The sequence below is a fragment of the Periophthalmus magnuspinnatus genome, chromosome 11, assembly GCF_009829125.3.
Source record: "Periophthalmus magnuspinnatus isolate fPerMag1 chromosome 11, fPerMag1.2.pri, whole genome shotgun sequence".
NCBI lineage: Eukaryota > Metazoa > Chordata > Actinopteri > Gobiiformes > Gobiidae > Periophthalmus > Periophthalmus magnuspinnatus.
Window position 1 is genome coordinate 11,497,498 of NC_047136.2, and position 18,673 is coordinate 11,516,170.

At 37.1% G+C, this 18,673-nt stretch overlaps 1 protein-coding gene across 1 annotated transcript in view; it reads right to left on the reverse strand.

Moving 5' to 3' along the window:
- Nucleotides 1-925: 925 nt before the first annotated feature.
- chrna11 (cholinergic receptor, nicotinic, alpha 11) overlaps nt 926-18,673 on the reverse strand; it is a 35,555-nt gene continuing 17,807 nt past the window's right edge. The window contains exons 6-12 of the mRNA XM_033975266.2: nt 14,659-14,826; nt 13,727-13,921; nt 11,422-11,508; nt 7,690-7,799; nt 1,611-1,768; nt 1,471-1,526; nt 926-1,341 (exon numbers count right to left, since the gene is read on the reverse strand). Coding sequence (XP_033831157.1) covers nt 1,037-1,341; nt 1,471-1,526; nt 1,611-1,768; nt 7,690-7,799; nt 11,422-11,508; nt 13,727-13,921; nt 14,659-14,826 — 1,079 coding nt within the window. The 3' untranslated portion in view covers nt 926-1,036. The remainder of the gene's footprint in view (nt 1,342-1,470; nt 1,527-1,610; nt 1,769-7,689; nt 7,800-11,421; nt 11,509-13,726; nt 13,922-14,658; nt 14,827-18,673) is intronic.

Genomic DNA, 18,673 nt, shown 5'->3' on the forward strand with positions numbered 1-18,673 from the left:
GTGCATTTGTTGTTGTTTTTTGTTGAATTTTTATGTGAAGAACGTTGGATAACTGAAGTTGTATTTAAATGTGCTATATAAATCAAATTGAATTGAATTGCCTGGAATGTTCCACATAGCATTAAATTTATCTACCTCCACAAAGAAGCAGGTGACGTCAGACCAAGTTAAAGGTCATATATATATATATATATATATATATATATATATATATGGGGTTTACTACCAAAGCATTAACACAGAGACAGGTAGAAAACTACTCTCCAGAAAACTTAAATAGTGCACCTTTAACGTATCAAACTGAAAGTCTTCAGTAATCATCTTTAATTCACTTATTTTATGATGTTTCAAATAGATTTTATTTTTATGTATTTTAATCATACTGAGCCTGTGGTCTAGTGGTCTCATATCTTTACAGAGCTGTATCTCTTCAGTATTCTTATCTTCACCTCTTTCTCATTCAAACTCTTGTTTGTCTTTATTGTGTGTCCTTGTAAATGTGTCTGTTCCCTTTGCTTCTAATGATTTTTCTCGACTTGTGGGAGCGAGGGACTGGTCTGCCTAGCTACAATCTAAAACATATTTCTCCTGTCTTATCTATCTGCTGTCTGCCTGTCTCCTCTCTTCTTTAACGCTCTCAATCTTTACTTCAAGAGCCTTATTATCTGAGGTTACTGGACTGATTTTTTCTTTGTCCTTTTGAGCTGGCTAATCTTCACTTTAATCTTTAGGGGGAAAGGTCTTTGAATTACCCATAATTCATTTCACCTCCATCTGATAAAGCACCCTGGTCGACCTAATCTTGTTTTTTTTGCATCACTACCTGTTGGCTTTCGCTTCTGTTTTCTTCTAATATTTCAAATACAAAACGTGATGTATTGCAAAGAAAACCATTTATAATTTCACTTCCCCCCGGTTCCTTGCGATCACCAATCAAAAAATAGCCAGCGGTCCAAGAGGAAATTGTATTATTTCCTTGGATCAGAGCCCACATAGTTCACCATCTTGTATTAACTTTCACCCTTTTTTTCTTCTTTCAAACAAAATCCTTTGAAATAGCCTCCACAAAGTTTGGAGCGGACATGAGAATAGAAATGGTGCAAATTATATTGAAGACACTGAACGCCACCAAACACAAACGATCGATTACAGCTCCGGCAAACTTCCACTGGTCTGCCATGCTTTCTGTCTCGTCCTGTTCGCGAAACCTGTCCGCCATGTATCGCACCTCTTCCAAAATCGCTTGGAGCTGAGGATCTCCTATCCCAGAAGTGGAGCAACCCCCCAGGCCACCGTGTCCTCCTCCAAAGCCCCCTCCACTGGACACCGTACTGGGGCATCCTGTGTCCAAATTGGGGGTGGGGGGTGGAGGCGAACTACAGAATTGAGAGGGCAGGTGCGGAGGTGGGCTGCCTGCCACTCTAGGAGGTCCCGAAGTGAGATTTCTCTGCACGGCCTCGGAAAGCAAACTTGGGTCATCGATGCTTTGAAAACCCATGTATAATAGGTTACCATTGTTGTTAGCGCTGGTTTGGGAGTGGAGGTGGGGGTGTCCCGTGTGCAGTGGTCCTGTCTGGAGAGAGCCCAGGTTTTGAGGGTGAAGAGGGTGCAGGGTGGGGTCCGGAGGGTTGGGAATGCTGCCGCTTTGGGAGCCAGAGGAGCAGCGGCGTAGGTGAGGGGCACATGGAGGACGCTCGGGGTCATCATTCTCTCCTGGGCGTTTCATCCGTAAAAACCAGGCAACCCACTGCAGCAGGACCAGCCGAACCTGAGGGGAGACAGAAAGACATACTGTGAAAAAACTTGAAAAGTAGTAATGACTCGCAGCAAAACTGAGAATTAGAAGTAGCATATGAATTTTTTTAATGAATTATTATTAAGAACTAAATACATAATTGTTAACCGAATAAAAAATATGGAAGAATATGTGTATGAGGATCAATGGTATTTATGATTTTCAGAATGATGAAAAATTTGTGTTGCCATAGCAATTTAAAAGTAAATATGATATATAGGTTTTGAACGGGGAAGTGTTGCTTAGAAACGAAAAACCGAAACCCACGAATACCATACATCCACTTTTACTTTACATTATGAAGTATATTAGATTATTTGCAATTCACAAAGAGCTCAATTTAATAAACAGTAAAGATTTTAAGATAATTTAAACTGAGTTGTGTGCCAAGGAGTTAATTAACAAAAAACAAAATGAGCCACAAACTGGAAAGTTGCATTGTCAGACTTGTCACAGTGGACTATGAGGAAAAGCTACACTAAATGGTTTCCATGTTGTGGAAATGCAGAGGGATTAAAAGACATACAACAAATGTACAGCATGTATGTAAATAGGAAGATATAGAAACATACTTAATCCCATCTAATCCTATTTAATCCTGCATAGTCCCCTCTTTTGTCCCACACATTGAATTAAAAACAATTTACACAGGGAGACTTATTCAGCAACGCAACCATCATATTATTCATGAACTGCACCTTAAATCAAACATGTGGGCTCAAATTATATAAATTTATATAAGGTGAACTATGTCATTTTTCTGGTGGAGGGTCTGCCATCTGTTTGTCTCCATGGAGATTTTACATCTTGCCTGGAAATTTCCCCAGTATGCCATTAAACCTATCTATCTTGCATTTTTATTCTGGTCTGGTGACATTACTTGCATCTCTCCTTGCAAGTTAAATTAAGATAATACAAGATTGATATGTGTAGCACTTTGAATTGAGTTTTAGACAATTATCAATCTGGGATAACTCTCACTGAAAGCTGTCAGGATGTTGAAAAATACGTCAAAGTAACATAATAACAGAACAAGCTGAAAAATCTATCTTTGGTTAGATCCTTTTGAGAGAAAAGCACAAACATCTCTCACGTCCACAAATCCCAAACCTCTGGATGTTTTTCAAAGACAAAATAGTCTGTATTTTTGCTAAAATAGGCTGAAGGACGTCTCTTGGCGCCACCATGTTTGTTTTAGTTCTTTAGTTCACCTTTGAACTAATGCTGCTCCCTGATGGTTCAGCCGGCCCACAAGTGGGAATTCATCTTGCTACACAAACTTAAATAACTTGTGTGCAACAATCAAGACAAAGCAAAAACATCTCCAGAAAAAATACCTTTACCTTTGAGTAAAATTCACCTTTAAATGAGTTCAACAAGGGCCAAATAGTGAAACTGTGATGTGTACGAACAGTAATGAAGTGATGCACTGTTGAACTTGGAGCTTTTTATCTGCTTGTTGTACTTGTGCATCTGAACGCTACATATAAATCCATTAAGAGGAAGCTAAGAGCAGCAAGGATTGAAAAACGCCCACGCGTCTCAACCTTCACAACATCCGCACAGCGAGGCTAACACTGTCATTTGTTCTAGAAGGGCACAGCGCAGTCTCTGGCCTTGGGTTTATGAATGTAGCAAAAGTTTTAAGTCACTGAGAAATATTTAATGCTGTAGAGGACTTTCTTTAATGGCTTTCAAAAACAAGAATGAGGAGCCATGTTCGTTGGTACATGAAATAGTTATGGCGGCATTTTAAAGTCACTATTGCTATATATTAATTAATATATTAATCACTACAAAAAGCTATGTGAACTTCTCTTAAAAGACAAAATAATTATACCTTGTAAATATATGGAGCACTTAAAATACTTTACATTTTATCAGTATAATTACTATAGTCCGCCTGAGCAACTATCACCCTGCTTTTTGGTAAAATTTAAAACTCTTAAATAAAATAACCTAAGTAAATAAATAAGTTAAGATAGTAAAAAGTGAAGAAGTGACTTGGATGAGCAGTGAAACATCTTCACTCCTACAACTTTTTGTCCATCTGACAGATTTAACTTCGGCTTTTTCTATGGATCAGACCTGGACGAGTGAGGGATTAGACAGACATCTTAAGATAATAAAGAATAGCAGTAGTGTAGTAAAGAATGACCAGACAATGGAGGAAGTAGGTTTGTCTATGGCACATGTGTCAAACTCAAGGCCCGCGGGCCAAATGTGGCCCTCCACATCATTTTATGTGGCCCTCGACAGGGTAAATTAAAAGGTATGATGGTCTTAAAATCTCATTTTATCAGGAGATATGCAGTTACACAGCCATATTTTACATCTAGGCAAATGTGTATGCAATATTTGTAACTTGAATAAGTAATAAATACAAAAACAGTTAATTAACAAGTAAAAAATTAGTTAGATTTATTTTACATGTGTACCTTTGAGAGCAGCCCTTTTGCTGATGTGGCCCTCGGTGAAAATGTGTTTGACACCCCTGGTCTATGGTCTGAATCCAGACCATTCTGACTAACAGAATGTAGAAGGGACTGGCTGGTATAACATATCTTTTATTCAAATAATTAGTGTAACCAGTCATATGCACTTTAATGATAATTAGGGTGCAATTATTATAAAGTGGCCCGAAGGTAATAAAAGCAATCAAACTCCCCTTTATAACAATATTCAACTTTTGTTTACAGCTTCAAAAAAAACACAGTTCTTCTTACTCAGACATGACAAACAGATGGTCCCTTTGTGTCTAATGAGCTAACGTCACACTGACTTCTTAATTACCCCACGTTCATGTTTGGGGCAGGTACCGGAGCTTTCTGCTGCTGTTTTCTGTCCATGGTGCAATTATGAAGTAGCTGGTCCAATGCCCTCCCCTGGATCTCATCAATTACTTTGCTAATTGGCCATCAGACTTTGAGAATAAGTCATCCATCAACACAGCGCCCCTGCCACATGTCAATAGACTCTACATCTGCAATCTGTAATGAAAATAAACTACAGAATGTTTATTGATAAATGTTTCAAATCAATATTCGCTCCGGTCAAAACAAATCACCACAAAATACATCATTAAGAATAGGCCATCGATTTGACTTTCTTTCCATGTCTTTATTGATTTACTGTATTGTATTACATGAGGCAAGTGTCTTATAAAACTGACTATGAAGAAAATCATACGCACTAAACCAGCACTATGAATATTGCATTGACATTAGCTGTGCAGGCACACATTAGATAGCCTTAATAAAGCATGAACAAGTCTATTGTTTATTAAGAATAATTAATACTTTCACCAAAGTAATATTAACATAGTAATATAAAAATGCTTAAGCAGATGACTGGCATAGAGGTATGTTACCTATCAACCATAATGTTAAGGGCCAAAACTTGTGTAATTTACACAATAGTTATGATTTGACACATAAAAATAAATTATACCTTTGTTTTGTTAAATCAATGTTTGAACTGTCATAAAACGGCCTACCTTCTGCATAAATTGCCTCTGCATTTTGAGTGGAATTGAAGACAGTTTATAACATAGATAAAGGTATTCTGTTTTCTAACTCATTGCTTCTTCCTCTATATTACAACTTTTTGTTTTCTACTTTTCTCCACAAACTGTCACTTAACTGACGTAAAACTATGATAAATATTTACCATAGATACTATTGAACCAAACCAAATAAAACATGAAAACCTGCCATATGCACTTTAATCCTAAATAGTACTTATAAGTAGCTTTTTTCATGGCTAATTCATTCTCTGCTCGTTCACACTGATGGAGGCACAGCTGTCAATCTGCCAACTGCCACCCTTCTGCTGTGAGCCTCTGTTACTCTGCACAAGCTGCACTATTCTGTTTTACTTTTATAGAGATTTACTGTTTAGGAATTTTAATGAAGTCACAATTTATCACAGGCTCATATTCTCTCTGAGTCTGTGCCAAGTCTGGAATACAGAGGATGGCGTCTGGAGGGGCATCTGACATAAAGCAGGGCAGGGATGTTGAAAATCTTTATCTAAAATCTTCACCATGATATATGAGAGAAATTCTGCAACAACGATATAATTGAGGCTAGATAAAATATTCAACTGTGGCATTTATAATATTTGTATTTGTTCTATTTCCACTCCTCAGGTCCTTGTCATTTTTAATGTGTTTGGCATCTGCAGAGCCTCTAAAATCTTTTTCGGCACTTGGCGTTAGTTGTAGCAATTAGCTGCAATCTCTGTCTATATATCCCATTACAAGTATATATTGCAATACTCAAAATTCACATTACCCCAGTCTGAGCAGAATGATATGGCCCGGCCTTAAGCAAAAGTTATTCTAAATTTATGTACTGCCAATCACACTGCTCTTTTGATCTCACAATAACAAACAAAGTCATATAATGCATGTATCCATTCTTTTCTTTCTCAGATGAATTTCTTGGTTTCAGCCTAAAACTTTAGTTAAAAAGATTTGGAGACACATTTCAGCGAGACAGTCAGCAGGAATAACTCCATGTCGCCCCCAGATTGTGAGAGCTTTGAAACCACTGTCTCTTTTTTAAAACGAAGAGAGGACTTTGATGGGAGAGCCGCAGAGGACTGACAGTCTGGGCTGAGTCAGAGCCAGAGGAACAGGGAGGAAAAAAGCAGATGGGACTCATGAAAAATGTAGTTACAATGATACAAACGCTGGAGTGAGATGTTTAGAAATGGAGATGAATGAGGCAGTAACAGTCATTTATAAGATTAAGAGAGAGTTGTAAACGACCTAAGAGGTGTGAAAGAACGAAGCAATGATGCATTTGAAGCCATTACCCAAAAGGTTCATTCATACTGTACTGTCACTCATCCTTATTCTAGATAGCAGCCACCAACTAAAGCAATATCGGAATGGTTGGCCACAAGACTCATTATAAACACATCATTGTCCCAGTACAAGATCAGTACCACGTGGCTAAACTACTATTTTCTGTTTAAAATTACCTTTGTCAGCAGTATTTTTTTAATAATTGTGGTTTCTACACATTGAGTATTGAGTACCGCCCCTTTTCCTTGGTATTGAAAGTTTAGTACAGTATCAGGTATATCTAAATACTGACAGCATTGAAAGAAAAAAGGATCATGGTCTAGACTGCTTTTCAACTATGCAGTTTAGACCAAGACGTTTATCATAAATAGCATCCAGTGTCCTATAATATACTAAAAACATTTGATATCATGATATTATAACAGAGATAGACTGACATACTGGTTGTTCGATACATATCAGTTGGCTAATATATTGGGCCAATATTTGCACTTTTTAACCACGCTTTATTTGTGCACTTTAATGTTAACTTTAATTAACTTCTAAATGTAATTACAGAGCTCTCTTATAGGTTTGTGGTAAAAAGGGCTGTGGGTGACTTTGTAGTAAATTTTAATTAAACAATCTGAGGAAAATAATTAAATTCGGCCCTACATATCCACCCAAAAATATCATCAGAGCTGATCAGCCAACAATCTTAACAATCGGCACTGGCCATGAAAAAAACATTGGTCCATCTCTATATTATAATACTATATAACCAAAACTTACTTACTCGCAAACACAACCACTCAACAAAAGGGATAAGCTGAGATACGATAAGATACGTGTTGGGGTTTAAAAGGTATAAAGTGAATGAATGTTGTTGTTTTTTTTTAGAAAGGACATAATAAAAAGTAATATTTTTCATCTACATCAAAATATGTTGTAATGGCCATTCAAAATATCTTTACCAAGTCTTCCTCATGCTCCTAATATTTTTGTACCATTTTTGTTCCCTCCACTCATTACCATAATATGTTTGAACATCAGAGCACCCTTTAGCTGAAATAAGATAAAGTAAACACAGTTGAGGACTCACCCATTTGGGCATGTTACCTCCGTTGGGGTCGTGGTGGTGGTACTGCAGGACCACCACTGTAGCGATGACTGACATCCCGACAATGATCATTATACTGGCAAAGTACTGGCCTGAAACAGAAGAGGGGGGAATATGGGGCATTATACGGTACATCAAAAAGGCTACAGTTTAAACCAGGATGCTTTATTGAAGAATGAGTTAGCTACATTTAACACTGGACATTTCGATTTCAGATTTAAAAGCAGCAGTTACCAAAAGCACTAAAAAAACAAGCAGAATGAGCAGAAGTGTAGCATTACTAGACTTTAATCACATGAACATTTAACTGGTAACGCAGCTTGGTTAATCGTTTCAATAAATTACAAATTTTATGCATTTATTGAGCGAGTGTAAAACTTCAATTCACTAACAACACTTGATAGTTAAAGACACTGCCATTATCCTGAGTGTACCCTCCCTTTCTATGAACAAAATAAAAGGAACCACCTCTAATACAGAAGATATATGGTTTCAGATAGAGGGAAGAAGTTAGACCAGTCAACATGCTGTTGATTAGAGCAATACAAATATTATGATTTTTTTCCCTCATATTGATCGATTACAGTTTCCCATTATTATTATTTTTTTTAATTAATAGACAGCCTTTTAATCTGTGCCATTTCACACAAAACTGACAGCGAGTGAAGGGAGAAACACTGCCAAAAAAAACCAAAACAAACAAACAAAACAAAAACAAAAATTGATCTGAGCTTCATTTAATTTCTGTTTTTCTCCATGGAGATGTTACGGCTTTGCTTGGAATGTTCCACAGTATCACATAAAACTTATTCATCTCCACGAAGACAACCAGGTGGCACGAACAGACCATGTTACAGGTCAGATCTGTGGAGACTGAGAGCCTGTCTGCTTAAAATAACAATGCATTTTTTCCAGGTATTTCTTAATAATAGTAATAACTGCAGTTTCATGTTGTATTGTTAAATGTTACAGCAAAGCAATAGCATCTCCAATGAAAACAAGCAAGAGGCGGATCCCCCAACCAGAAAAGTTACATAGTGCTCCTTTACTAAAATGTAAAAAGGAGTATTGACATCTCTATCTAGTACTTCCATAGCTCGAATAACTTGAATGCATCAAGCCACAGAGGTGAGTCTGTGTTATGAATAAGAAGATATTTTGGGAGCTGTAATCCTCTAACTTCCGGTCTACACCCCCTCAAAGCAGGTGGAGAGGGGGTACTTCATATTGCAGCTTGGTCCCTCTGAAATATATTTTTATGAAGACATCATTAAAAGAATATTAATTTAGTACAAATGAGTTCATTAATTATTGCAGATGCACTGACAAACATCATCAACTAATTAGTGTAAATCTCCACAGGCTTCTCTGCCAATATAATTTAACTGGATCTTAGGCACTTCACAAATAAACAACTGCAACCAAATAGAACACAAATCATTTTTTTCATATTTTTGCGTTCCCTTTTGAGCTCTGAAATAAAGCAGTGCTGTACAAAATCTATGACTAAGACTGTCACAATAAAAAATGTTGACGTGTGATAGAAAATAATATGATAAATGATCATATTGAAACTTCTTTATGTCGTCTAAAGGAAGATAGCTGAAAATATGAACAGCAATGAACAAATAGAATTTAACACTTAAAGCTTCCATATGTAAGTTTATACATTTTTTAATGAGCAGATGGCAGATGTGAAACCTGTTCCGTCCACCCCTCACCTGGGCTCGTTCTGAACAGTTCAGATCATAGCTAACCCTAACTCCGTAACCTTTGGAGCTATATCACAAAGTCAACCATAAAAGTCCTAGGTAGATAGAAGAAGGAGCTTCAGCTGTATTTGAAGAATCTCATCATCCTAACCAGTGGTGGAACAACAAAGTCTTGTGACCCTACAGCTGTTTAATAAACACCCACAAAACATAAGCTCTCCTCATTCTCCTCTACTGCCCTAATTTTAATGAAAGCAGCATAAGAAACCCCAGACTGTATCTGTGACTCTGAAAAGTTTAAACATGAACCACCAACATGATGTCAGCCCTTGCACATATATTCTACAGACTCACGATGCAGCCTCTGCTCTGTCACATATATGCCACCAAATCCTGTCCTTTAGTCCTTCTGCAGCGGAGCACTGAGCGGTGCACAAGACTCCATCAGCAGAGTTTATGCAAATGAGCCATGTGGCTTTACGTTTTGTTTCTATAAACATAAATAAATGTACGCAAATCTTCCCTTATGTCACTATGTTGTTCCAAAGACTCTACAAGCTTTTATTTTCATTCTTATATAAAGTTGGGCTTAACCAGATAGTTGTATTTAATCATGTGTGAAGCAATACAACTTTTAATGCATTACAAACTCATTGTGCAGAGATCAGCTGTGTTCAGAAATATGTAACTGAAATGAAACTGTATTGCTCCTTTTCCTAACTCCTTTCTAACTCAGCAGACAGTCCTTATCATGGCAGAAGGTGATGCACAGTCCAGTTTTGGCTTAAGGAGCTAGGAGCTTCATAGCCAATTTGAGCAATTCGAAATGAGCCCTGGCCTTTGTTCAGGTTCACCTGTGATCTCTGGTCTTCTACTGTCAGACCAAATCTGGCACACTATCAGTCTGGAGTAATGTAGATAGCATCTAGTGGTGCTATGTGAGAATACAACAGGGCTGAGAGCGTCAATCTAATTACAAATGGTAGCTTTAATTTGTTAGGCTATAATGAGCAACAGACATTACAGCTCAAATCTAATAATACTACCAGGAACACCACAAGCTACTAAATAGTACAAAAAAGGTACACACGATAAATACTGAACCTAAAAAATGTTTGCCTCATTTATGAGTTATTGAACAATGAGACAATATAGTAATAATAGTGACAGGCCTACATATGGACAATTATATATATGTACTTTATATTAAAAACCTATGTCCTGTTAACAAGTAACTTTCTTCTACTGGGCCTATCCAGAAGAAATGCAACTGAAAGAAATGCTCTAAGCAGGACTGCTGGAAACTGTTGGTTAGTTCCCCCCAACAAAGTTTAATGACTAGGATTTGTGTCTTTGAGATAAATTGTCACTGAATCTGGCTCAAACTCTACTTTTTTAATTCACTAAAAGATAATTTCCAACTGTGGGCATACGGTCAATTTGGCCAATTAAATTTTAAGGCACAGCAGATGGTGAAAATAAATTGTGCTTTTTTGTGTGTTTTGTTGCTCTTTGCGTTCCTTTGTAAGTTAAATAAGACGTAAATGTGGACAAGAGGTTTAAATTTTGTTGCCAAATGGTAAACTGAGGTGTAAAGGTTTGGGTGAAAAATGGACTGCATGTTTTTGCCCGTAACTTAATCACAGTTTTGGCTTTATTTTATCACTTCATGAAGTGTAACTCTACAAATACTCCACAAACTCCTTATACCTTCGCTAAAATCATTTGGATAATTTCAGCCCTGGAATTGCCCATCTCTGCTGAACTAAAGGTAAAAGGTAGCTGTTAACTTGAAAACTATCACTTCATGTCATCACAAGGTGGGAGAGAGCATTTTGAGCTTAATGATAAATGCTAATGATAAAGGATTATTCAAACATGTGTGAATGAAACAAAACACAACTTTGGGTAAGTTTTTGATGATGTAACATGTCTTAAAGCACACAAGTCACAGTCAATTTTGTATAATATAGGGCCTTTAAGATCCTCAAATACTACATACCTATTAGTGGAACTGAATCTGATGTGGCCGGCATGATTTCTGCTACCAGCAACATGAAGACAGTGAGAGACAGCAGCACAGTGATCCCTGCAAAAAACACAGGCAATCAATATCAATTGGCTAAATCTGTTATATGTGAGTTGTTGTGGTTTGCAAAGCAAAGTACTCTTTCGACTTTTGATAAATGACCCCCATTGAGCTTTGATTCATGCTAATACTGGGCTAATGCTTGTAAACTGAAGAACTTTAACATAGTGCACTTCTCTTCCTATTCTGTAAAGTTGTCCTAAAACTTAAAGTACTTGAATCCATCTTCATTTACCCTGTGCTATCCTCCTCCCTCCGATTCACTCCATAGAACAGACATATCTTTCCTATTCAAATATATCCAATTAAATTAGAGTAAAAATATTAACTCTTTATATATCAAATTAAAATGTGTCTCGAATGCTGTTTTGAATGTCTTCTCTCCTAAAATTAATGGACAAACTTGTAGTTTTAATATTGCTGGCCCTTTGGGTGACCTTGTGTCCTCCATCAGCGTGGTGACAATATTCTCCTGGAAGGCAGTGTGTAAGCTCTCTGGACCCAATCAATTCACTACCTTTAATTACATCAATAGGTTAATTGAGCGTGTGTTGAAGGGTTGGCATTTTTGTCTTGAGGAGAAATGCTGTGTAATGTATACAGACTTCATGTGAACAATATGCTTTTGACATGAAGGGCAACAACCTTTTGTTCGAGAATATTTACACTACACACTACAACAGAGGTGATTAATGGCATCAAATATAATACTTTTTAATGGAGCTGTATTTAAAGTATATACTGTATTACATATTACAAAATATCATTGAGTCCATCATTTTACTTGACATACATAGATGTAATTCCAATTCCAACTATTATTTCTGCTTTTGTTAGCAACATTAGTGTAACAGAGCATAACAGCGCATTTATAACTGCAGAAGCTCAACCGCTGTGCAGGAGCAAGTTCAGAAAAGCAAGTGCGCGGCAACTAAAGTACAATCAATATTGAAACTATCAGATATCAAACTTTAGCCAAATACAGGATGCCACCATGTTGGATTTTCTAACTCGAACTCCGAAATGTTCTCCAAGTTTCCAAGTAGAAATTCTGAAATTGCTGCATGTTCCAGTTGCCATGTACAAGTCGGAACTCGGAAAATCCAACCTCAAAGGACGACTGGAATACATCATTACACTGTCTTATATGACAAACCAAAATATATAACACCTTTATTTTGTACATCACACATGAGTAGCATTTTCAGTCTCTGTGCTGCAACAGAATGCACCAGAAATGTGGGAGGAAAATCATTTGCATTTATTTATTTTGATAAGCAAACATTATAAGGTTCAATAGTTTTTACAGTTAGTGCTCCTGCTCTGTTCCTGCAGGATTTTTCAGTCTCTACTTGTTCTCCTCCTCTCTGTGACATCGCCCTCATCTTTTCCAAATTCATCTTTCGGCTTCCTGTCTGGCACCTTCTCTGAGCCCAATTTCCATCTCCTCCATTTGATCCTGTCCCTTTGAGCCCCAAACTTTCATCCCACAATTGTTTCATCCTGTTGCTGGATTTATTCTCAGATGGAGCTGTTTCGCTGAGTTGTATTTTTGTACGACATGTCTCACAATGGGAGTCTAAGATTGTAACTTTTGCAGCAACCTAGATTTTCTGTCTATATTTTTGGGTCTGGTGCAGTGTTTCTATAAGTTTTCATACCAAATAACACAGCAATAAATAATACAGTGTAGCAATAAAAATGGGGAGAACAACCAATGCAATTAAACTAGGACTAAATTGAGATTAAGCCAGGCCTAAACCAGGACTAAACCCATTATACATCATAATTAAACAAACATGTAAAGCAGGCCTAAAGGCTGACTGAGATAGATTTTAACACAAATATTTATGGGAAATCAGCAGGACAAAACTAACAAATAAGTAACATAGGAAAATAGTCAGGTCTTAATAAGGACTAAACCAGAATTAAAGCACAGCTAACCCAGAACTAAACATAATCTCAATAGGACTAAGCACATAAAAAGGATGATCTAGCACTGAACAAACTAAACAAAACTTAATAAGGACAAGACAGGAGTTATGTTTCTCTCCTTGCAATAAAACTATTTGCCAGAATTTAACTATGACTAAAACAGCACTAAATCAGGTCTAAAATAATACTTACTAAATAATCAATCAGCTAAATAAGAATCAAATCATGCCATCGTTAAAAGCTAAACCAGGTCTTGTTCTCCTCTTTTGTTTTTGTAGCTCACCCAAAGAGATCTTCTCGCCTGAGTCGGCCGGCAGCACAAATATGAGGAGTGTCATAGAGGACAGCAGCACACAGGGGATCAGGAGGTTCAGGGCGTAGTACAGAGTCCTCCTCCGAATCGTGATCACAAACGTCACATCAGGATACGGCTCCTTACAGCAGTCATAGAACAGCTCGTTTCTAGTACCCGGGACACCTGCAGACAGTTATATCATCAAGACAAACATGGAAATTTAGGGTAACAGGCAATGACTCCAGTGAGACAGATGAGTTATAAAGATAGGACTTCTATAACCAGGAGGGTAGGTGGTTTAAATCTTGCCCAATTACATGCTGTATCTTTAATTCAGATACTATACTCCTAATGTCCACTACAGACCATTCACATGTGGCAAACAGCAGCAATAAGGGCCTCTAAGATAAATAAGGGAGCAAATAAATAAACAAAATAAGAGTTTAAAGTGAGTCCAGCAGGTTCAACAAATCAAATTTGAAAATGTCTGTGCCAATATAATGGACTCCCCAATGCCTACTATCTACTTTCACTAAATGTGCTTATTCTGGCTGCTGTAGTGGACTGTCCAATCTTATAGCAGTGTCCAGCCCTTGTTAAACATTCTTTCACAGATTATATATATCACACTGCACACATTAGCAAACACTGCCAAAAAGATTTAAGATAGTCTGAAAACAAAAAAAAACAGCTAAATGGATTTAAACAACACATTTTCAGGAGCATGTGATCAATACGAACATTCATAGTGCAGTCTACTCATCGTTGTAGTTCCAACAGAACCAGCTCTTTCTGGTCATATTATGTTAATATAAAGATTAAATTCTAACAAGCCTCAGATAGAACAATTCTTACAGTTAGCGACACACCCCCAGGGAATGTTAATGACATCAACTTCAAAGTATCAGTGGCGGACTCACCGATGAGGTCCCACTCCCCATTGGGCATGTATCCTGAGATGTCTGCGTCGGTCATCTGCAGATCGAGCAGCCAGCCGTCGTATGTCCAGGAGCCAAACTTCAGCTCACACTTCTGAATGTCGAAGGGAAACCAGCGCACATCCACATTACAGGTGCTCATGAAGATACCTGGAGGTAACAAGAACCATTGAAGAAACAATACCTCAGTAAATGTTGTTTTCAGTGAATACAGCATTTTCAAAACAATGAAAGGTCACAAGGTGAGCTAAATATGTTACTGTTGACAATAAATACCCCACTGAAATGTAATACCCCCTCTTAAAAGAACACATATTATGCATTCTTGTGGAAGGAGCATTTATGAGTGTTTTGGATTACTGACTTGATGAAACAGCAATAAAAATGGAATAAAGTAAACTGCTTTGTATGGCATGTCCCACACTATGACATTAAACTTAAATATATTGCATTTATTCAATTAGGTGTTTTTATAGCTCTAAAATACCTGTGTTCTTACTGTGAATGCTTTTGCCTCTTCACAGTTCTCACCTGTAACTTTACCTGTAACACTACCTGTTTCTGTCCATGGTGGTGAAGTTTAATGCCAGACTGTGGGACATTCAGGAAAGCAATAACATCAGATATGCAGGTGGTGCAGCTTTAATTGGTAGTACTAAAAATACATTAGTGTTTTACAAATCTTTACAAAACAGAGCTAGAGATAGCACAAAGCAAATACTGCATAAAAGGTAACAGCTTTGACATTTAAATAAACATGTAAAACAAATCAATCTACACAAAAATACAAGAGCAATCCTGAAAATGAAAATTAGGCTTTATAATCTCAGAGGGCAGTGCTCCATATTAAAAACTAACTTTGCTACAGGCACTTCATTGCTATGTGCACAAATAGAGACATACACAAATGAATAATTCATAGTCCCAAAGACTCTTCAGCTCATTTTGAATATCTTAAATTACAAGAGATTTCAATTCAAACTGAAGGAGCCAAAAAATCACATTGAATAAGCTGCTGTTTATATCATGTCATACTGTGGAACATTTCAAGCTAAGCCATAACATCTCCTTGGAGACAAACAAGTAGTATACCCTCCACCAGAAAAGTTACATAGTGCACCTTTAACTGAAGCTAAAAATTCATGTGTCCCACAATGACACTTTGTTCTTATGTTGAGTTAATTAGAGTCAACTTTGGTCAATATCTCAAATACTGGCACACAATGCTGGTCAGCTCATACTGAGGATACATAGATATAATAAAGTAATAAGTTACATATAATTAATTATGTAAAGCACTGTTAACTTATTTGAAGTTTTCATGACTCACAAACATTGTACATGACTGTTACTGTTACTGCAGCAGACAGGAGTGCTGCTCTGTGCCTCCTCCACTCTCACTGTTTATAGACTCAGAATAAACACTGACACAGAGAAATAAGATTGTGTACAGCAGCCTGATCTGATTACCCCTTTTGTTATGCAAAATGAAACCACAGAAAAACCGAGAACAAATTCAGACACACTTCAGCAGCTGGAAAATGTGAAGACTGAAGAATTGCTGTGAATGTGTAGCAAATTTAGGAGTGACTGGGTGCATTTAGAGACAGCAAAGCAATGGACCTTTTTCACAGTGGTAAAGAATACAATGCCTACTGCCAAGGAGTAAAAGCTCTATACTATATCTGTCAAAATATTTTTTTAAATATATTTTGGCTGCTCTCAGTTAGCACTGTCATGATACTAAAATTCCAAACACCATTTCGATATTAAAAAGGCTCAGTTTTACCACAGTTATAACAAAAAACACTACAACAGAATGTAATTTTCAACATAAACAATTAGCCTTGTTATTACCATGTAGACATAACTAGTCCTGCTATAGATTCTAGAACAATTGTAAAACTATTCAGGAATAATAATTACTGGGTCAAAGGAGTAGTTTCAATAGCTGTAGTATCGTATCTGGGTATCGATATTTTTCACAACTCTATAGTACTAGTTTTCTTATCTGGGGTTGATTAACCTGTTGAAACCAGCCACAGACTGTATAGTACTAGTACTAGAGTCTTGCCAAAGAACACAACAGCAATATGGTTTGAACCAACCACCGTCCTAATGGGGGACAAATACACCGCTTTGGCTTTTTTGTCATGGATAAAAATATCACATATATTTCAATAATGTAATAATTTTCTACAATTCATCCTACCTAAATGAAAAAAATGAAAAATAACGTTATTATACTTTACTCCAAAGATATTACTCCACAATGCCATTACAATTCCTAGCATCATTTCTGTCAGGTATGTAAGTGGGTAGACTTTATTGTAATCAGATTCTTGACTCCAAATGAAACAGTGGAAACAGTCTCTTGTTTATTCACTTCCTGGTCCTGAATGTCACTGAGGGATATAACTACAAATTTTGTGAATCGCTGGAGTTTGCATTATGGAGATTACCTCGCTGTAATTACTGCTGTTTGAAGCTCTGGAGACTCTACACCACAAATTTACTTTAACTGCATCATCCTGCATTAGTGCTGTGGATCAGAATGTACGCACTACGCACGCCACACAGAGGATTTTTACAACTACAGAGGTAACCTTAAACATGAGGGTTTTAACTCTTTAATTACATAATGTTATTTGGGATGGACCTGTGGAAAAATATTTGTTCACGCTTGTCAAAACACCACATCAAAATTGGAATTAAACTGGGACTAAACCTGGAACTAAACTAAGACCTGACAGGATTAAACTATAACTAGATCACAATCAAACCAAATCTACATCAGGACTAGACTGGGCTAAAACCACAAACAACTGGGGACAAGTGTGAACGCACTCTTATTATAACGAATAGAGTTACATACCTGGGTGTGCTGTTATATTAGCCCTGCCAGCCAAACTACTTACTTTTTCTATACAATAAAGATATACAGTCTGGTCCTGGTCTTACCTTCCAGAGTTCAGATGTATGTGTGACTGACCAATTGGAGAAATACATGACCCATTTGTGTCAAAACAAAACAAGGAAGCTTATGAGGGAAAAAAAAAAAAAAAAAAAAATTATTAAGAATTATTTTCAGGCAAAGCAATAGCATCTCCTAACATCTCCATGGGCACAGGTAGCGAACACTCTGGCAGAATAGTCACATACTGCACCTTTAAGCATGTCTAAATAAATTAAAGAAAGACTACTTTACTTGACAATATATTTGTACAAACTCCCTTAGCTAAGGTCTATTGAAAGACTGTTACTTATATTGCAGAGGGCGGTTGGTGCAGCCAACTAAAAAGGTCCTGGCTAATTTATGATAAAACATTTAATACAGATATTAGCAATAAAATGTACCTCTCATGGATTACTAGGGGTGCAAAGACTTACATTTCTTGTACATTTCAAACAATATCAATTAAATATTTACTATAGAGAAATACAAATGCTAATGTGATTAAGGCAATAAAGAACTGCTGAGTTATAGTACCGCGCTACACTTTATATATTTCAATATTTGTGTCAGTTTTAGTATTGCTACTTTGTGCTGCAGGTTTAAACAGCAAATTCTGTGTTTATTATTGTAGTGTACTGGTGTAAGGAAAGATGCCAAATTACTTCTTATAGTTTATTTGCTGAACACAACGGCTACTGTAGGCCATAACCCATGCCAAAAACAAGAACAAAACAACAGCAGTCTCAACTCAGTCCCTCGCCCACGTGGGGCACACTAAAGTCACTTTCTCAGAAAATTTGGGGGTCTACAGAGACAATAGGCAAGAACTGTCCTTGAGCTCTCTCACAGCCTTTTAATCTACACCATGCAGTGCCACTTTGGGTCCTCCAGGTGGCAACTGTACCCTGTACAGATTCTCTCACAGTCGCTCCAAGATTGTGCAAGGTCCATCCCAGTCACTGCCCAGTTTGGTCCATCTGTCCATCTTCCAACGAGGGCTATGCACCCAGACCTAGTTTCCCACTGCAAAAGGGCATCCTT